This window comes from Macrotis lagotis, chromosome 1 (genome assembly GCF_037893015.1).
Source record: "Macrotis lagotis isolate mMagLag1 chromosome 1, bilby.v1.9.chrom.fasta, whole genome shotgun sequence".
In the NCBI taxonomy this organism is placed as follows: Eukaryota; Metazoa; Chordata; class Mammalia; order Peramelemorphia; family Peramelidae; genus Macrotis; species Macrotis lagotis.
Window position 1 is genome coordinate 641,061,427 of NC_133658.1, and position 21,928 is coordinate 641,083,354.

Here is a 21,928-nt window from a genome sequence, read left to right on the forward strand (position 1 = left end):
TGTAATCTGAGTAAGCAGCTGCCAGTTGGATGGTGATACCTGTATGTTAGGCACAGGATGAGAACAGACACAGACAACTGAAAGAATTTAGTATGCTTTCCAGACATATTCTAATGTAGTTAGTATGCTTTTTTAAATGAAGATTAATTAGATGGCTCCTGATTATGGTTACTTCTTAATTGTCAAGAAGGTAGAAATAAAGCCTAATCAGAGGAGAGATATTTTATCTTTGAATCTTCTAGCCTTCTAGAGTTTCTAAGAGTGATAATTATACATATTTTCATTTGTGTCCATGTACCTTAAGCTTCACAGATAAATAATTTTATGGTAATCATGCAGTTTTTTTAAAGTAATCTTATATCTAAAATCTTTTTACTTGACACATGGTAAGTGAAAGTCAGAATCACCTCATTTTTGTCTTTTGTATCTCCTACACATAAGCCTGGAAAATGATAAGGAACTCAGTGGATTAAAAACTTTTCAAAAGGATATATGAATTTGGATGGGGAAAATATCCCTTTATTTTCACCATAAATATTTTTCTTTGTAATCCTATGTATTTTATTTTATGCATTTAAAACCATTATTCTGGTAAGGAGTCTAGAAACTTCACTATAGAGAGTTGCCTAAAAGATGGAAGATTTGCCAGTATATGTTAGAGGCAGGACTTTAGCTTCAAGTTGAGTAAAAATTATACCTCTTGTCATGACTGGCTAAGGCAAAGTACTAATGCTTATTGATTGAGGTATAAGGTTCTGTGATTCCAAAAACCCTTTTATGAAGAATCAGAAGGTTATCTCCTTAAGGCCAATTGGAGTTGAAATAAATCTGAGATTATCTCAAAGGACAGTAGATTATTTGAAAGCATCCAGAGAATTTCTTTTCCTTCATTCAGCTCTAATGATACCCATCTAATGAGTCAGTGTGGTTTAGTGATTGAAGTGATGGATTTAAGGTGATATTTGAATACAGAGCTCCAAGGTCTCCAGTGGTAGCTCTGTGACTATGAGCTGCCATTCAGCATTTTAGAATCCCAGTTTCTTTTTTTGTAAAGAGAATAATAATACCTGTACTTCTTACCTTTCAGTATTGTAAGTATCAAATGTAATAATGGAAAGATTTTGCAATCTTAAAGTTCTAGAAAAATGGTGATTTTATATTTACTATTGATTTCCTTAGCCATCAAGGGGAGAGTCTTGGAGTCATTGGGAATGTCCCAATTGGAAAAGATGGCATATAGTTTAGGTTAATCCAGGGCAAATGAAAGCTAGGGAGAGGAATATCACCCTGGCATAATCTCCAGAGTGGTTGACAGGAATTAATAGTGCTTCACTTCAAAGTAATCCTTCGTAATTTCTGGTATATTTTCCCTTCTTAACTAAAAATTGTCTTAAATTTCAAAATAAAATGTAGATTTTAGTTTGGAGATATCTGGTAATGTCTATGGATTTCTTCTTGTTGTTGTTGGGTCATTTCAACTGTGTCCAAATTTTCATGATCCCATTTTGGGGTTTTCTTGGCAAAGATATTAGTTATTTGCTTTTTCCTTCTTCAGCTCATTTTACAGATGAGGAACTGAAGCAAACAATGAATCGACTAGGTCTCATGACTAATAAATATCTGAGATCAGATTTGAACTGATGAAAATGAAACTTCCCAATTCCAAGCCCAGTGCTCTATCTACTTCACCATCTAACTGCCTCATGGATTTCTTGGTGGGGGTTATTCTGATTTAATTACTAGAATCTGCCTTGCGGATTTTAGGAAAATTAACCACAGCTGTTGGTTTTCCCATTTTATTGTTTCAGGCACTTTTCCTATATGTCAGAAGAATGTACACAAAGTAGTAGCCTCAAGAAGCAATGTAATAAAATTTCTGCAGATAATCAGGTCTTCAGGAGAGTCAGCTGAAAAATGAAAATTCTCACAGATTGATTGTTTATAGCCTCAGTCTGTCTGGCAGCTAGAGTTAGGGGCCAGGTTTGGCTAAAAGCCATGATGCTGTTTTTATCACTAATCCTTTTCTCAGAGGCCTGGAATTTCAGTTGCTTCATAATTAGGATGATAGGATCACATAATTTATGGTTGGAAATTACCTTAATCTTTATCTAGTCAAACCTCCTCCTTTTACAGATTAGGAAACTAAGATCAAAAAAAAGTTAAGTGTTTTGTCCAAAACTCAGTAGCAAAGGCAGGATTTGACTGCCCACACAAACCCAGTGGAAAAGATTAGAGGCAAAAGGAGAAGAGGATGGCTAAGGATGAGATGGATAAATAGTGTCATGCAAACTAGGAAAATGAATTTAGATAGATTTGGGGATATGGTGGAAGACAGAAGGGTCTTGTGAGGTCATATAGAGTCAGACATGACTGAGAGGATGAACGACAAAATTAGCAATACTGTGACTTTCAAGAAAACAAAATAGTAAAATAATCAAAAGAGATCTGGATTTGAGAGTCACAAAGACCTAACTTTTAAGTCTTCATCACCATCCTTGAATAAATCATATTTTCCTTTCTTAACCTCAATTCCTTCATCTACAAAACGGAAATAAAAATACTTGTATACTATTTTATGGAGCATAGGAGGAACTTATTAAATCTTTGTTGAATTGGGCTAAAATAATTTAAGTATTGTTCATGCAAAGCAATAAAATAAGTGTGTTTAATGACATTTATTCAACAGCATTTTTAAATGTACCTACTATGCACTAAACATTGTACTAAGCACAGGGTATATAGAGTAAAAGCCAAACAAAAGTATCCCTGCCCTCAAGAAATGTAGTGGGTGGGAGGGAGGGGGTGCTCTACAGACATAGAAAATTAAATACAAAATATATTCAAAATAGTTTTTTAGTTTAGGAAGAGGACTCAGGCCTAATAAATTATTTCACATTCATATCTCAAATCTAGTTATGCAGAGGCCAAATTGTGATCATCTCCATTATTCTCCTCTGAACAGTGATAACCCTAGGCAAAATTTCATAGAATTCCAGAGTTAGAAAGGATCTTAGAGTCATTTCCCAGACTTATGCAAAATTTTGAAGCAAATAAAGCATCTTTCGGCTACCGTCCTCCATCCCTTTTTTAAACATCCTTTTTCTTCCATATCCTAGGGATTCAATATCTTCATGCTACTCAAGATGCCTGCTCTCCTGCTGCATTCCCCACCCCAAGAAGCCTAATCCAAGCCCATCTCCCTAGTGTTTTAAAATTATGATTTTTCATAAAAACATTATCTCAGTGAGACTAAGCTCAACTGGCTATTAGGAAGAAAGCAATCTATTATTGCTTTCTTGTGGTTCCTAATATGCTTACTGGGACCATTATGTAAGAACAAAAGAGATAAATTAATTTACATTTTCAAGCAATTATTATATACATGTTTTAATCCCCCCTTCTGGACTATCAGTTCCTTGAGGGAAGGCACTGTGTATCTATTTTTCATTGCCAGACTAGGCACTGAGTAAAATAATATTTTATCAGTTAAGTGAGGTGTTCCCATCTCATCTCACCAGAATAAGCTATAATTCATTACAGACACTGAATGTTCTAGGCTGTTGTCAGGTGTTATATATAGTTTCTTAAGGTAGAAAGTAAACATTTGAGTCCAAATTCCATTTAACCCTAGAATCTTAGGACAATGGCAGCCAGAAGTTTTTGCTCTATTCAAGATCCATTGAGTGTGTTATTACACATTCATATAAGGATAAATTTGCTATAGTAGAAAGAATCCTGGATTTGGTATCAAAGGATCTGAGTTTGAATTCTGGTCCTTCTGCTATCTACCTATATGACCCAAAGTAGATCAACTGACCACTTTGGTAAAATAAGAAAGTGTCTCAACTGCTTTATTCTGCCCTTGTCAAATTACATCTAAATATTGCATTCATCCCTGGAGGCCACATTTTAGTTTCTCTCTCATTTGTGATTTTCAAGTAAAGACTGGATTACTTGCTAGTTGTGATGTAGAGGAGAATTTTATTCAAACAAGGTTAGAGTTGATGTTTCTTCCGAACCATAAAGAAAATCTGTATTTCTTGTCCTAAGCTGTGGAAGAACATAAGAATGACTTGAACCCAATAGAAAAGAAATTCTAATTTGTGGTATAAGTCTTATCCTTCTTGTAGTTCATTCTTTACTTGTCCCTTCCTATGCTCTAAGACCACAGTCCCTTGGGACAACTGACTCTGCTCTTTTTTCCTTCCTCAAGGAGCCAAGATTTCCATGAGAGAAGAAATACATAATAATATTTATTGCAGTGTTCATCATAATGAAAAGGAGTTAGGCTACTGCACACCCTCTTCCTTCTGGTGCCAATCCCAGTAAAAACATCTGATGTATAGGGAGAATATAATTTCACTAGGCTTATGCCTTGGAAATGATTTTGGAGGCCAAGAGTCACTAGAAAACCAAGGATAGTCATCATTTTCGGTTTGTCACAGAGGATCTAATATAGTAAGGGTAATTCCGAGATGGTCCTCATTTCATCTAAGAACTTTTCAAATTGAATCACTGACCCCAGGAAGCCTTATCTGTCCAAGAATATTTGGAATCAATAGTGGTTTCCAAACATTTGAGGCATGCACTTCTATTAAATATCTACTTATTTATAAATTACATACACATAATGTCTATAAGTAATCATGTTGTAATTCTACAAAAACTGAAATTTAAAAGGATATGGTAAAGATGAAATAATAATTTATATTACTCATCAGGGAGCTACTGGAGTGTATTAAGTAGGTGAATGACATGGTCAGACCTGTACTTTGGGGAAATCACTTTAGTAGTTATATAGAGCATGGATTGTATTGAGAATTCTGCCTACTAGTTATGGTTGAATCAGTTTATGACCTCCTTGAGAGCCTGGGCAGTAACACAACCAGAGGTTGAAAAGGAAAGAACAAAGAGGATTATTGTTGGAAGTGATGTTATTATTGCAGACAGCCATATTTGGCTATAGAGATTGGGGTGGGGGTGATATATGATTCAACTTTCCATCCTTTTATTGGTTGGTCAAATATCCTTTGAGCTCCATCCATTTGGAGTCATTCCCCACTAGGAAGACTTAGCAACTTTGAAAACCATTTATCTAGGTGATTCTATTTAATACTTCATATTGTGAAACATGGGCATCTAGCAGCTGATACACCTATATAATTCAGATTCTCTAGAATTAGTTCTCTAGTGAAGAAGAAACTCAAAAATAAATAAATAAATAGCCTTCTCCCCCTTGCAGCCTCTTTTTGTTGTTGTTGCTGTTATTGATTTGGGTTTGGATGTTTTTAGGTTATTTTGCTATCAATATGTTGTAAATAGTACATTGAATTACAAACCAGATAACCTAGATTGGCTTCAAATCTTGCCTCTGTCACTACTTATCTCAGAAACAGCCCAAAATTTCTCTGCTCCAAAGTCTGTAAAATTAGTAAATCAGTTCAAAGAGGACTTAAGTCCCCTTATAGCTCTTAATCTGAGTTTTATGTTTGCTAAGAAGAAATGTGGGACTCTTCAAATTTTAGTGATATAATCCTATAATATCTGCTTACCAAGATTGTGACTGATTAGTGACACTATAATAAGGAGACCATTATCATGAGTTTATTCTTCACATGAGCCACTCAAGGTAGTCTTGCTTGATTTTATGACTATTCTCAGACAGTCTTCTGGTAAATATGATCAAAAAATTGGGGGGGGATAAGCATTCTTGAAAGACTATTTTGCTGTAATGCCTTACTTAATGTCATTTTCCCCTTTATATAGATGGCCAGATCTTCTTTTAAGATCACCCAATCACTTACTCAACATTTACTAAGCATCTATTTTGTTCAAGGTATCATTCTGAACCCTAGGACAGGTCCTTTCATAAATGGACCTTTTGTGTTTGATACATCTACATGGTACCTTTCTTTAATTTAAGAAGCTATATATGGAATTATTAACATGTTATATTTAGTATTAAAATGTTTAAAACAGAGGATGTTGGATTGAAAAAACAAGGAAGGGGAACTACAGCAAAATAGAGGATTAGAAGAAGGAAGGGCTAAAAATATCAGATGCCATTTCCACCATCAGTAGTTAGCTAGAAAAGACAGTTTCAAAGCCTACATTTCATCATCCCCAAACAGCTAATAAAGTATTTTTCTAAGGAGGGAGTTAACATAGAAAGTACTTTATTATCAAGGACATCCCTCTTAGATATTGCAGCTGTTTTTATCTGAATAATGCTATAGGATAATAATTTGTCTCTTTAATAACTGTTGTTTATAGATGCTTATAAATAAATTGGACAAATCTTTAGAGTTTTTGTTCCAGTGATACAATATGCATCAGATCTATTGTACAAATAGCTCAAGAATTTAGGTGCTTAGGGCTGAATTGGATCTTAAGAGAACAAAGGATCATAGATGGAGAGCTAAAAGGGACCTTCATCTAGCCCCAACATTTTACCAGTGAGAAAATTAAATCCCAAACTTGTGAGTTGACTTGTCTAGGGCCACACAAAATACAGTCTGTGATTTGAACCCACAGCCTTTTGCTTTAAATACAGCACTATAAAAGTGCTTTGCTATAAAAGGCCTTTTCCTACTATTAAGAAGGAAGAAGTATTATTTGTGGAAAAATAACTTTATAGTTTTTTTTAAATCCAGTAATTTTTGGTTTAGCTATATTTTAAGAGGTATATTCTAGTGAAGACTAATATTTCAATAACTTAAGTCCCTTTTCACAGAAAGCAGTCTATACTAGAGACCAGACTGTGAAAATATATATATTTTGCTACTTGCTAGTGATAATCATAGGACCTGATATAAGTAGTTCAAGCTACTGTTGAGCTAGAAAACACTAAAGAGAATTTTTATCATTGATAAAAGATGAAGATTAGTAAGAGAGACATCCAATTGGTCATAGGTGATTTTATTTCTTTAATCTTGAATCAGAGGTTCTTAACTTTGGGTCTCAGAGTCTAAAAAACATTTTTAATAGGTGCATTTCAGTATAATTAGTTTCTTTTGTAATCCTATGTACTTTAATTATTTATTTATTATTAATTTATTTAATTTAGCTTAATTATTAATTTATTTAATTTTAATTAAAATATTATTCTGCAGAGTCAATAGGCTGCCAAAGGAGTAGGGAAAAGTAGGGGTTCATGATACCTAAAATAATTAAGAACTCCTGCTCTAAATTAGACATAGCTTTAGAAAATACTAATTACTAATTATTTATACTTTTCTCTTTTAAAAAAAGTTTGGTTTTCTATTTAAATAACCATAATTTATCAAAAAAGCATACTTATATATTTTTTTTTGTCCAGATGAACTAGGTCTATGGAATCACCTTACTTCATCATTAGCTTGGGTGTGTCACCTTGTATTGTTGGCAACTTATCTGAATTATTGGCATAAAATTTATGAAGAAATAATCATTTTGGAGAATTAAGCCTTGCAAATCCAAATGATGGTAAACAGCATACTGACCTAACTGTAAAAGAAAATATTCTGCTGGGGCATACCTCTACATAAGGAGATTACAGAGTCTCTTGAGAATGTCACAAGTATTTTATAACTGTCCCTTGAAAACAATAGCTCTCTAATCTAAATTCCTTAGAGTCATTTCCCAGACATGCAAAATTTTGAAGCAAGTAAAGCATCTTTTGGCTACCATCCTCCTCCCTTTTTAAGGCATCCTTTATCCTATATGGAGCCAGTTTCTCTTGCTCAGTTCTTTAAAGAGGATATTTAAGTTCACAACCTAGAACCCATTCAGTTATATATTATTTTTTCTGGGTTAATATATAGGAGTCAGGAGAGAAATGGTCCAAATAGACATTATGCTAATAATAGTCCACCTCTGTGAAGCATTCCTCCACTCTAGAAATTCTCATTGAGGGGAGATTTAATGGGTCAATAATTACTTGCTTCCTAATTCATTAAAGTTTTGTCCATTCTATAACACTATGTCTACACAAAGAACAGACAATGATATTTTTGATGTGGTTGTCTTGGCTGTGTTGGATTTTCATCTTCCTGTTAACTCACTATCTCTCTCAATCCCTATTTCATCCAGGTATAACAACTTACATGCTCCAATTTGTGGGTTCTGAACCTCCTATAAGTTAGCATTGCTTCCTAGTCTAGCAGGAAATATTCATGAGGCTTTCTGGCAAGGTCATATCTCAGTCACTTTTATTAATGTTTCCCTGATGCTGACAGGTACATTTGCTGCTTGGACTCCATAATCACCTCCACTTTGTCTTACCCATCAATTTTCATTAATTTTCTAATTCTTGACTATTTGCTCAGACTTTTCTCCACTAGCCTTCCTTTGACCTTCAGTATTTCTGATTTTTGGTGAAGGTTTGATTACTTATTTCCTATCCCCTACACTGCTCCCCAGCCTACATATATCCCTTTAGGCACCTAAAGTGCTGAGTCTAGAGTTAGGAAGATTTGAGTTCAAATCTGGCCTCAAAAACTTACCAATTATGTGATTTTCGACACAAGTCACTTAATTTCTATTTGCCTTATTTTCCTCAACTGTAAAATGGGGATAATAATAGTCCCTACCTTGCAGATTTGTAGTGAGAATTAAATGAGATAATATTTGTAAAAGTGCTTAACATAATGCCTCACACATAGTGCTTATTCTCTTCCCTTTCCTTAACTGTCAGTTCCTGGAACAAACTATTTCTTGTAGAATATCTTCATAGATACATTGTCAACCAGTTTATTTCTAATATATCTTCTAAATTTTAGATATACACTGTGAAAAGCTTCATTTTAAAGAAGTTGAAGCAAAAAAAAAAAGATGAATTATCAGTAAATCAGAGGGTCAAGCTCTTGCATGAGTTCAGAATTAATCTTCTTTAACTCATAGGAGGGAAGCCTGTGCTCAATATGTTATTTTGAACATGAATACAAATTTGAGGAATCTGTTCATCTGTGCCCACGGTGTTGTTCCTGAGTACTTTTTATGGCTGTCTATTTTAATGATACTGGACCCAACCTAGATTAGGATTGGGAGGGGCATGTTGACTCGAAGGGTCCAAAATATTGTTCTCTATTCTAATGAGTTTCAAGTCTTAGTATTCAGTGCTTTTAGATCCCCGTTTTATGAGGATGGCATGTAGCCTTCAGAGCTGAGGAAGCTCATATGCCCAGATAATCATCAAAATAGAAGTGAATCTAAGAAGTAAGGACAGCATTAGCTCTACTAGCTGCTGAAGGAATGGCTGTCTTCAAACCTATCAGCACAGACAGACCAGTTTAAATTTTTTTTTAGGTTTTTGCAAGGCAAATGGGGTGAAGTGGCTTGCCCAAGTCCAAACAGCTAGGTAATTATTAAATGTCTGAAGCCAGATTTGAACTCAGTTACTCCTGACTCCAGGGCCAGTGCTCTATCCATTGTGCCACCTAGCCACCCTGAGAAAGACCAGTTTAGAGGATGAAAGAGATTCTGAGGTTCATTGTATCAGACTGAGAACTAAAGGATCTACAAAATCATTTAAAAGGGGGGAAAGATAAGAGTCATGGCATGTAACCTGAAGGTAGAGGAGTAAAACATTCTGAAAAGGGCAAAGAAAAGTTTTTCTTATCTGGGGAATCAGGTTGTAAAGGCAAGGTGTATACCAGGTCAGAGCTGGGAAGTGGAGAAGAGGTAGCTTGGGAATTCTATTGAAGGGCAAAAGAATGAGAGGTGACATTGGCTAGGCTTGAGGCTTCTCTGGAGACAGAAGTCATAAAGTTGGTACTTAAACTAAAAACTCTGGCGTATCCTGTTTACCTGGTATTTTGATAGTGGCAGTGCTTCTGATGTAGCCACTTACATTTCCTAGAAGGCCCTGGTTTTACCTTGATCACAAGAGGGAGGGGATTCCCTGTTGTTTGGTACATTTTCAGACTCTTACCCTGATAACATACCCTGAAGGCCCTAGCTACTGCATTAGTAAGGGAAAAAGACTATTGCTGATGTAGATATTTGAGACACCCCGCCCCATGCCCTTACTTTTGAATTGATATCAATGAGACATGCTCATCATAGAATTGCTGTGGTTGCTGAGTGTCTAATTCTAACTTTGATCAACAATTTGTGGATTTAATGGGATGGCACAGGGTCTCCCACTGAACCTCAAGGTCCTGTCATTTGAAGTCCTGAATCACAGTGCCATATTCATCAGGATTTTGGTGTGGTTGCTTGACTGAGGGATCCCTATTCAGAATAACTGTTCATGAGTCAAGGGAAAGAGATAATTTGGTTCCTTCCAGTGCAGCATATAGTTCAGTGCATGACTTTTGTCCACTCCAGGATTAATGAGAGATTGAGGAAAGCTTCTCTGTTCTGTAGAGGCACAGTGGTCAAGGTGCTTAGTCACAGATCTGGGGACTAGAGGAAAGTGACCCCAGCTTGACCTATGCCATTCATCTGGTTCCTATGAAATCTGACAAGAATGGACAACTCCAGGAGTCACTATAGGATGCTTTATGAATGGCACATTGACACTAAACAGCCATTGATGGGTAAGCCGTGATTGTTTAGAGGCAGTTAACTGAGGAAAAGGAAGAAGTATATGGCCCAGAGGAGTTCCTCATGGATGCTGAAGGATGGTGAGGGAGATTTCTGGGTACCAACTGGCAATGGGAGACAATCAGCCAATCTAGGCACTATCAGTAACTACTCTGCCAGTTGTGGTTTATATAGGGTTTTCTAGGGTGTTCCCCACTTTGGCTGTGTGGATGGGAGTGGAACATTCTTCCTTGTCTCAAAGCAAGGAGGATTTCTCTTTGTCCTGGGGTGAGGTTGGGGTGTTTACCCCTGAACATTTATAAACCTTATCTGCAGATCCTGAAGGGTCTTCCACTCAAGGTCTTACCTCAATTGTGTGGCCACCTTGGTAGTGTGGGTCTATGCCTAGGTTGAGAAAACCTCTATGGATGTACTGTCAGAGGAGATCATCAAAGTATGCTCTTTCTGTTTATTTTGCTTTGTTTTACTTTGTTTTTTAGTAGAACAGCTAGTAAATTTCCATAGCAAATTAAGACTGTTAGATAAAACAGCCAAAGCTAAAAGTTAGCCCCCAAATAATGAGATAAGGTTTGGGAAAAATTAGAAAAACCATCAAAAGGTCATACAAAGAAACATTTTCAACACACCCAGTGAAAGAATTTTACAAACTTACTGTGCAATTAGAAGATGGGACAGTTGATTCTGCCTGTGCTTATAGAACATCATCCTACATATATGTGAGAATTACATATTCTTCCATCCATTGATACTTCCATCAATTCCATCAATTGGTGCTCCAAAATCCCTGGAACATTGCAGTTCTATGAAGGCTCAGTACCACTTTTGGAGCATTCTCTCTAGAGATCTTATCTCAGGTATTCAGTATGGGAAGATTTGTAGACATGACTTAGCAATATGTGAGCTCCTGGAGCAGGGATTCTCAACCTTTTATCAGGTCATGGACCCCTTTGATCTGCTGGTGAAACCTATGAACCCTTTTCCAAAATAATGGTTTTAAATGGATAAAATCAAAGGATCACATCAGATTACCAAGACAAACAATTTTATTGAAATAAACTCACCAAAAAAATTTTTTTAACCTTCCCAGACCACAGGTTAAGAACCATGTAAGAAGGGTGTATATGTGTATATGGGGGGGTGGGGCACGGTTAAACAGAAAGTTTTCCTAAGTCAATCTTTACTCCACTGGGATACAAAAAAGCACAAGGAAGATAGTTTAAAGGTCAGTCAGTTAACATGCATTTATTAAATGTTTACTTTGCATCAGATACCTTCAAGAAGGTCACATTATTATGAAGAGCTTTTATCATAGAGGTTTAAAATTAGGAGGAAGATTGACTAGAGAATAAATGGGGGAGGGGGAAACTCCCACATGTTTGAAGTGAGCAACATTAAGTACTGGTGAAATGACAATTTGTCTCATGCAACATTTATGCTGGAAATGTTATTTTTGGGGGACACTGACTTTTTTGATATACCCCCCTCTTCAATCAGCTGCATAGATTTTGTTGTGGGCCTGGACAAAACATCTCCATTTGTAATTTTTCTACCTATAAACCCCTAATTTCCAGGGATAGTAATTCAGTAAGGTCATATTAAGATTTTAGCAAAAAAAAATCTATTTTTCCTGTATTGCCATTTTCAACTTAAGACATTTATAGAAATTTCTTGTTCATCTTAAACTTAGAAATAGTTCTTTTTTTTCTGCTAATAGTTATGGTTGCCTGCATGCAGGCATCAAAAATATTTGTGTTTTACTTCAACTCCTGACTAATTTAATTTTTAATTAATTCTTTTGTTCTATTTCATTATGCATTCAAATATTCATCAATTGAGACTTCCCTCTAAAGATAAAATTCAAAGTCCATCCATGCTTGTCAATCCTTTGTTGTGTTTGCTTATTTTCTCTAAAAACCACTAAAGGGCATTGATCCAATATGCTGGAGGCTTTATTCTTTTTCTCTTGATATTGCCAGGTTACCAGTGGATCATTGGCTGGATACCTCACAATCCTCATTCTTACCACTTGAATAATTCATGTTCTCTTATGATAAATCAATCTTTTAATGATGTCTTTTATTCCTGTTCTTTGGAATTCCTCATTGATTATATGTTGCAGCCTCCTCACACCTAGCCTCTATCTCCATTGCCTTTTGTAGAATACTCATTTAAAAATATTTGGCAATGTTCCATATTTTTTGTTATATAGTAACTTTGGTTGAATGTTAATAGAGAAAGATGAGTCTTTGCCTAGAAAACAAATTTGGAAGAAATAATTGAACTTTGCAATTTCTGAAAAATTATTCAACTGGATCCCCTTTTCTTGTAACACAAGGCCTAATTTGTTGTCAATCTGTACTATTAGTTCCAGACATTTATTGTGGGACAAGTCTCATGAGGTATCCTTAAAATTGTTGTTGAAATCAGACCAGTGTACATTTTTTATCTATTTGGTCATCCCTGTATGAATAGACATGCCAGGATCTTGAAGAATTATAAGGCTTTCCCAGGAGTCTCTTTAATCTTGTAGGGCTTGATGTCATCAGCATAAAATCATCTGAAATTAGAAGCATCTAGAGGACCTTACAGGAATTTCTCTCTCTGACCTGCATTCATTACGTACAATGTGAACAAAGGAAATAGAAATAATATTCAAGGGTCAAATGATGTATTTGGGAGATTTGCTTTTCTTTTCTTTTTTTTTTTTTAACATAAGAGCATTAGTCTACTAAGGAACCACTCTGGTTTCCTATACAAATGAAAATAAAGATCTGAGATTATGCTCCATAGTCTTTAGGTCTCAAAACCAGCAAAAATATAAGTAACCCTTACATACAATAAATAAGATACAATTAATAGTGGAATGGCAATTTAATTAAGGGTGGGGGACTTTGAAATGATAGAATTTTACTTAGGACTTAAAGGAAGGTGGGAAAACAGCCAGGGAAAACTCCTAGAGTTGAGAGGGTGGGCTGTGTTGTTCATGGTACAGCAAGAATAGTTGGATTGAACCCTACCCTGGATAGAAGGCTATATGTCATAGATTAAAGTATAAGAAGAGTGAAAAGGTAGGAGGGAGCTTAGTGGTGAAGGGCTTTCAATGTTAAATAGAGCATTTTGTATTTGATCCAGAAAGTCACAGGGAGTCACCGGAGTTTATTGAATAGGAACTGAGTGTATGACATGATTGAACCTTCACTTTAGTGATTGAAGGGAGAACAGAGTGGAGTGAGGAGAGATTTGAGGCAGATGGACCCACTAGCAGACTATTTCAATAGTCCAGGTATGAGGTAAGGCCTGTCCTAGAGTTGTGGCAGTGTCACAGGAGAAAAGGGAGCCTATTCAAGAAATTTTGCAAAGGTGAAATCAACTGACTTTGGCAACAGATTGAATATGGGGATTGAGAGATAATAAAGAGTTGAGAATGACCCCTAAATTGTGAGAATGACAGAGTGGGAGAATGATGTTGCCCTTCACAGTAAAAGTGAATATAGAACAGAGAGAGTGCTTAAAGGGAAAGATAATGAATTTTATTTTGGATATGTTAAGTTTAAGGTGTCCTCTAGACTCTCTATTTTTAGATATCTAAAAGGCAGATGGAGATGAAAGATTGGAGGACAGCGTAAAGTTAAAGGAAGGAAAGAGATTTGATAGTTATCAACATAGAAATGGTAATTAAGTCTAAAGAAGCTGATGGAATCATCAAGTGAAGTAGTATAGAAGTCTCTTTAGTTAGAGGACATGGATTGGAAGAGGATCCAGAAAATGTTACTATGAGAAGAGGCTTGATCAGATAGCTAAGAAGAAAACTAAGAGAGAGTGGTATCCTGAATCCTAAAGAGAAAAGAGTATCAAGGAGAAAGGGGTGATTGATTAGCAGTGAAAAAAGTTAAGAGACTGCTTGAGAAGAATGAGGATTGAGAAAAGGTCATTGGATTTGGAAACTAATTGGGATCTTTGAAGAGAACAGTTTTGGTGGATTAATAAGGTCAAAAGTCAGATTGTAAGGGGTTATGAAAAGAATGAGAGAAGAAAAGTGGAGATTCCTTTTCCTTTTATAGATGACCTTTTTGTGGAGTTTAGTCACACAATGTAGAAAAGATACAGAACAATAATTAGTGGGAATAGAAGGATGAAGTGAGGATTGTTTTGCTTTGTTTTGTTTTATTTTGTTAGGATAAAGGAGACATAGGCATGTTTGTAGGCAATGACAGGGAGAGATTAAAAATAAGTAAAAAAGAATGAGAAAGTCAGAGTCAATCCCCTCTCCACTTAACCAATTTTCCTTTTCCTTAAAGAATTAGGCAGAACAGGAGATGAAAGGCCTGAGGGTAGAAGGGAAGGATGGTTCTCTTTGACCTGAAGTTTCTCCATATCTTGATTGGGAGATCAAATAGGCAGCAGAAGGTAAAGTTGACTTGTCAGGAATAGATAGAAGTTGTTGTTTTGGGGAAGATGGAAGATACATGGTCCTTGATACACTGTGCCCTGAAAGAGCCGTAGACCCTCTTCCATTTCTATATTAGCTTATTTGATAATGTCATGGGTTCAGTGATCAATTCAGGAAGATGATTTTAAAATGTGCATATATTCATCTCTAATAACTCTCCTGTACTTTAATCCTCCATTGCCAATGGTCTGAAAATATCTGTTTGGACATCCCATAGGTATCTCAAATTCAACATGTCCAAACAGAACACAAAATATTCCACTTTCCATTCCGTTCCCTCTTTCCAGTTTCCCTGTTACTAAGAAGGACACAACATTCTATGTTCTCCCAGGCTTACAATTTTTATTACATTCTTGACTCTACACTTTCATTTACTTCATATGTCCTTTCATTCACTTTACATATATATATATATATATATATGTATAATTATTATTATCTTGATTTTTTTACACATTAGGAAAATGAGGCATGTAGCACTTTAAATGATTTACCTATGGTTGTATAGCTAGTAAATGTCTATGGATAGATTTGAACTTCAGGCTTTCTGACTATAGACCCAGTTCTCTATTGATTGTACCACCTGGATTTTTCTTACCACTTTCTCTTACCAAATAACATCTGTTATATGATTTGGTTTTGAATTTAACTATGAAAATGAAGTCCAAATAGACTCTGAACTTTTTTTTTTGGAGGGAGAAGGGTGAAAAAGGGAGATCTTTTTTTTTTTTTTAGGTTTTTGGCAAGGCAAATGGGGTTAAGTGGCTTGCCCAAAGCCACACAGCTAGGTAATTATTAAGTGTCTGAGACTGGATTTGAACCCAGGTACTCCTGACTCCAAGGCCGGTGCTTTATCCACTATGCCACCTAGCCGCCCCTAAAAGGGAGATCTTGCTAGAGAATGAAACAAGTAACAATAGAAATGAAATCAGCAGTTGGATAAGTCATGCAGAGGTAATTTAGAGACAAATTAAATCTATCAGAGAAACATTCGATTTGTAAAAGCTCATAAATAACAAATGAAAAGAACTATGAAAATCTGAGTCCCCATCTTCAGTTCTACTTGTGAGGAGGTGCCAAAGAATTGTGTCATAAGTGGAAATAATATATGCATTCAAAAACAGAAATTTGAATAGAAGTTTCAAAATGTCTAAAACACCCAAAAGATAGAGTGTCCCTTAAGGGAAAATATCAGACCCCTCAAAAAATCCTTTATAAAATTTGAATTTTCCTAGAAGCCTAAGTTGTAAAAATTGGAAGTTAGAACTCCATCTAGCAGAGTTTTCTGGTGACACTAAAAATCCATATGTCTTTTCAGACCACATTTTTAATGACTATTTTTAGACTAATTCCAAATTCTTTTGTTGCTGCTCATAATTTGTTTTGCCTTTGTTAGCAATATTCAGATAGATTGCATTGTGTATGACCAAATGGTATTTTATAAGTGTATAAAATTCTATTTTGGGCTAATGAATAAATAGCCTCACCCATCCTGTTTTCTCCATGGAAAGGGGAGATGGAAAATTTGTCCCAGATAATAATGTGGGTGAGATCTCTTATCTATTCATTCTCTCTAGAACAATTTTGTGACAGAGGTTTGCCTTGTAAGTGCTACCCAAAATACCATTAAATGAGTAGATGAGAAAAAAAAATTTAAAGAGTAGTAAAGTACACCTTTGTTAAGCATTGAATCTGTTCAGTTTCAAAGACCTGTTAATGTTTGGGTAAGATATCACTATTTCATTGGGGGAAAATATGATTCCCTATTTGCACAGAAAAAGATGAGAAAGAACTCAGGCATAAAAATTATTCTCTTAAAAGCAATAATTTTACATGTAAAATAAGTTTGGATTCTTAGAAATTCAATTTCTTTCAACAAAATATGTATATTTGAAATTTAAAAAATAGAATTCATGGCCAATAATTCATGATTCTTGTTGAACCAGGATGTTTGAAAATTCATGTCAGAAAAAAAAATGTCATCCTAGAGAAACTGGCTCTGTAACCTTCCTTCTGAGATCAAATAAAATTTAAGGTCTGTGCTTGCAAATGCATTAGTGGTAGCTTTGATTTTTGTTGGAGGTAAAAGGAACTATGACAGGACCCATCTTTCTGCTTGAAGGTGTAAGACCTTAGGGCAAAACACATTACAGACTCTTCCACCTAATTTTTTACACCTGTGATATATCTGATTAACATGAATAGCCAGAATTGACTTGTAGAGGAAAAGAAATCATTAAAAGGCCACCTAAGAAGAAGAAGATGTGGAAGGAAGTGAGGCAGACCCTTCTTCTTTGCCTTTGTGATGGTGATGAATTTGTGTGCCATTTTTTTGTATCCATATTAGCCTCAGGTAACTTTTAGGCACTGACACATCTTTCCTATTTTGTTATTTTGTTAAATTTCTAACCTGGGGAATTCTCAAAGCCTGAGACTTTTGGAATCTATCCTGATTAGTCATTCCTAAGGGATGCTTCTCATCAACAATATTTTGAGTTATTGTATTTTTTAATCTTCAAAAATATTTATCTGCTGACTTATTTGTAGAACAGTAAGCATACTAGTTTGATTAGAAGAAAGGGCCAACAGTGCTTTCGGTAATGTTGATAAGGGTTAGAAGTTTGAACAATGTCCCACAAGCACTGGGAAGTCATGGAAGTTTTCTGAATAAGGAATGTCAGGTTGGTAAGTGACACTCAGAGAATCTGATGGATAGCTGACCATTTCAGTAAAATAGAAACAGAAAGCTAGTTAGGACATCATTTTTGAGGCCAGACTGTGCTTAGATATAGACAGGAAAAGTAGCAAAAATGGCTCCAAAAATAGAAGAAAATTAAAAGTAAAATGAATTATTAGAAAATCACCCAGTTAGTCAATAAATGTTTATTAAGCACCTTATAGTGCCAGGTACTTGTAAGTGCTAGGGATATCAAAAAAGAAAAAAAATGGGGGGTCCAAAACCCAACTTAATGGGTTGAACAAATGGTAAACAAATGGAATAGGTTATATTGAATCAGAAAAGGATGAAGGGATAATAGGATTGTTACATTAAAAAACTTGAAGTCATTAAGCCCATAAAAGATACTTTTACATCAAGTTCTTATTTTATATGAAAATGTTGTTAGTAGACTGTCATCCAGATTATTGCCTAAATTTTCCTCTCTACTTTGATCTAATTTGATTACATCCACTTTTTAAAAATGAAAACTGGTCCTAGTAATAGAATAATTTTATTGGTGAATGGAATATTCGTGGTTTAAGGACCTAAGAACACCATGTTTTGTTTTGTTTTGTTTTTTCTCCCCAGTCTAAAAGCCTCCCATATCTAAGTTTTCCCTGCTGAGATTACTCAGCAAAAGTGCAGTTGTGTTGCTTAGGACCATATCATTAGCCAGGAAACTGTTCTGAACTTTAGTTACTAGCTTAATTGTTGTCTCGCTCTAGCAACTGTTTCCTGATCTCCATGGTAGAAATAGCTGGGTTTCATGAAAATTCAATCTTTCCTGATACAATCTCAATGGGATTTGAGAGATGACGGCTACTAAGGGAACCTTAGTCGTCCCGATTAAGTAGACATTTTGGGTTGGAATTTTATAAGTGCTCTAAAATTTCATCTTATAAAGCCTCTCCCTCTCCCTTCTCGACTCCAGTGTGCCCTCTTGTCCCTTTTCTCTTCCTAACCTCTTTTGCTGTACCCTATGCCAGGAACTTAGCCAAGTCTCTGGTGGTTTTCTCATACTGGATATTGAGATGTGTTGGCGGCTGTATGCTCATGGGATGTCTTTCTTCATATTTCAGTCACAATTTCTCTCCAGTAATAAGGAGCGTCTGATACCAGGATCTCTGCATGTGTGAGGCCCAAGTCTGCAATGGAACCTTGGCCAGCACTGGCCTGGGCACTTCTTCTCAGCCTTCTGGCAGACTGTCTGAAAGCTGCCCAGTCCAGAGACTTTACGGTGAAAGACATTATCTACCTCCACCCTTCAAGTAAGATCATATTTCCTACATTTGAGAAAGGATGTTACTTGTTTTCAAGCAGTAAATGTATTGAAAAGTGGCCAGGACAAGACAGCCTTCAATGTGAAGCAACTTTACTTGGTTTAAGTTGGTGATACAATAGTGGCTTTATTTTGCAGAGTCTACTTTTCCACAAAGCAAGCTCATTTTGACATGACTGTTGTTGTTTTTAAAGAAAGCTATTAAGTTCATTTTCTCTATCTCTTATATAATCAATTTGCTTTCAAATACCCTTTCCCACTCTAGACTTTAGACATGTAGCCAAGTAGACTGCTATGTTTAAAGTTGATTCCCTTTATAGCCAGAAGACTTTCTTATATTCATCAATTTCTCATTATATTCAGAGTAAGCAATTTCTTCACACTAGTCATCAACTTTTCCCTATCCTTTCAGTTTCCATATATTCAACTTATAACCTAGCAATGAGTTGTTTCTGACTGGTGAGGGAGAACTCATCTAAATCATGCTATTTAGCTGGTTTCAGATCATGCTTCATATTCCATTCTAGAATCAGGACAGACCAAGCATGAGCATCTTGTTTTCCTTCCTATCCCATGTGTGTTCTATACCTCTGCTTCTCTCCTAATGCTTCCCCTAACTCTGTGGGCAGTCATCAAATCTATGTCATCATTGCTATTAGAAAGGGTCTGAAAAATGAATTACCCTATGACTCTATTTAGTTTTATTGTGAAGATTCCCTAGACCAAAACTTTCTTTCTTTGTCCACCATTTTCCTATATTTGTTGGACCTTCCTATTAGAATATAAGCTATTAGCTCTTTGAAGGCAGAGATGTTTTATTTTTGTATTTGTACCCTTAGGGTCTTTTCCTGTAGAAATTTATCTCCTCCCTCCCTCCCTCCCTCCCTTCCTTCCTTCCTTCCTTCCTTCCTTCCTTCCTTCCTTCCTTCCTTCCTTCCTTCCTCCCTCCCTCCCCCTTCCTTCCTTCCTTCCTTCCTTCCTTCCTTTTCTGTCTTTCTTTCTCATTCATTCATTAACCTATTTTTTTTTTTACTCCCTGAATGTTCCTTGTACTTTATTTCTGTTTTTTAGTGACTATAATTCTCTGTTACTCCCATGGTGAAAGTTGCATGCATGTGTGTGTGTGTGTGTGTGTGTGTGTATTTATGTGTCTTTATTTTTATTGCTATCTTTCCTGTCTCTAAACACATTCTCTATTTGTCAATGTTTTCTGAAATCCCAAATGTTTAGAGTCTTCCATGAGCCTTCTTTTAATATAATTTAGATCTGAATTTGATGATTTATTTAATTGGTTAGCTTAGGGAATCAGAATTATTTCATCTCCATTTTGCATAGTACCAAGTCCATTATTGATGTCCACAAAAATACTAGAGCGTGTTGTTTTCTTGCATCTGATTTCATTCAGCCTGGAGCATATTATTTAATTGTATGGCATACCAGCCACCCTGCTTAGCTTTATAGGGTTGGTAATTTCTTTTCAATAGCATATTTAGAGGAGTGGAAGATAGTGAAAAGCTTACTTTTCTTTTTACATACTGCCTTTTGTTCTTTTTCCTAAATAATGATAGTTTTCCTATTCCGTTTATTTCAATATACTGGTAAATTCATCTATACAAAATATAACCATTTTATGCCTTAAACAATGATTTTCATGACTGGTGTATGAAAGAAATTACCTTCTGTATGAACCTCTTTAAACTTAGTCGAACTGGTCCTTAGACAATAGACAAATAGTCCAGGGTTTGGCCTGTATATGAAAACCCTTCAGTTCAATAGGACCTGTCAGAACTTGTATTTATCTAGCATAGCCTTGGAGAGCTCAGGGTCAGTTCTATGTACAATGAGGCCTTGTAATAAGGAGTGGTGTGGGTCAGAGTTTTCTTTAGAATTTAGTTCATTTTTTTTTTTTACCCAGAGTGTGTTTGTAAAAGACACTTTGACACCTGCACATGCAGATTCAATAGTAAGAAGGAGTAGCAACAGGACATGCTTAGTGATATCTACTCTAATACTTAAGCCCCAGGCTAAACCTTCTCCAAGGTTGTGTCTACCTATATAAAGTGAGGAGTAAAAGGAAACAATTGTCTCAATAATTTAAGCCCTGAATCACTTTTGCCTCCATCATTTACAAATAACAAACTCTTTGAGGAGACCTGAACATTTGCTGATTGGCATATTAATTTTTGTAGGCAGTGATATTGATGATAATAGTAACTTCCTATAGTTATGATGTTTTAAGTTTTGAAAAGCATTTGGCACCCCATATTTCTTCTGATGCTCACAGTAGCCCTATGAAGTACGTTTTATTATTTCCCTCATTTTATAGGTATGGATACTGAGAATGCAAGAGGTTAAGTAATTTCCCTAAGGTCACATCTAGTATCTTTCTATCTGTGTGATGTGATAGATAAAATGCCAGACTTGGAGCCAGGAAAACATGAATTCAAATTTTGCCCCTGGCAAGAAGCTGTGCTACTTTGAAAAAGACACATTACCTGTTCCTGCCTCAGATTCCTCATCTGTAAAATGAGAGGGTTTGGATTTGCTCCCTAAAATTCTTTTCAGCTCTAAATCTAGGATCTATGACTTCAAACCCAGTGATCTGTCATAGGTAACATTGCCCAAGTGTGGAGAATGATTAACAGATTTGTGAATGTAAATATAAAGCAACCTTTAATAAATCTAAAAGGGGCATCTTATCTCCTAAAGTTCAAATTTTTTCTCAGATCCTAATTGTATGACCCTGAGCAAGTCATTTAACTCTGTTTGCCTCAGTCTCTGTAAAATGATCTGGAGAAGGAAATGACAAACTACTCCAAAATCTTTGCCAAGAAAACCCCAAATAGGATCACAAAGTATCAAACAACTGAACAATTGAACAACAGTAACAATAACACAAGACAAAATAAATAATAAAATAGTGAACCTGGAGTAGGTATTTGTGAGATGTGAT

General features: G+C 35.6%; 1 protein-coding gene across 1 annotated transcript in view; it reads left to right on the forward strand.

The window, feature by feature from the left end:
- The window catches only part of LYPD6 (LY6/PLAUR domain containing 6), a 154,980-nt gene that overhangs the window by 102,359 nt on the left and 30,693 nt on the right, over positions 1-21,928 (forward strand). The window contains exon 2 of the mRNA XM_074215145.1: positions 18,776-18,964. Within this exon, the coding sequence (XP_074071246.1) occupies positions 18,847-18,964 (118 nt within the window). The 5' untranslated portion in view covers positions 18,776-18,846. The remainder of the gene's footprint in view (positions 1-18,775; positions 18,965-21,928) is intronic.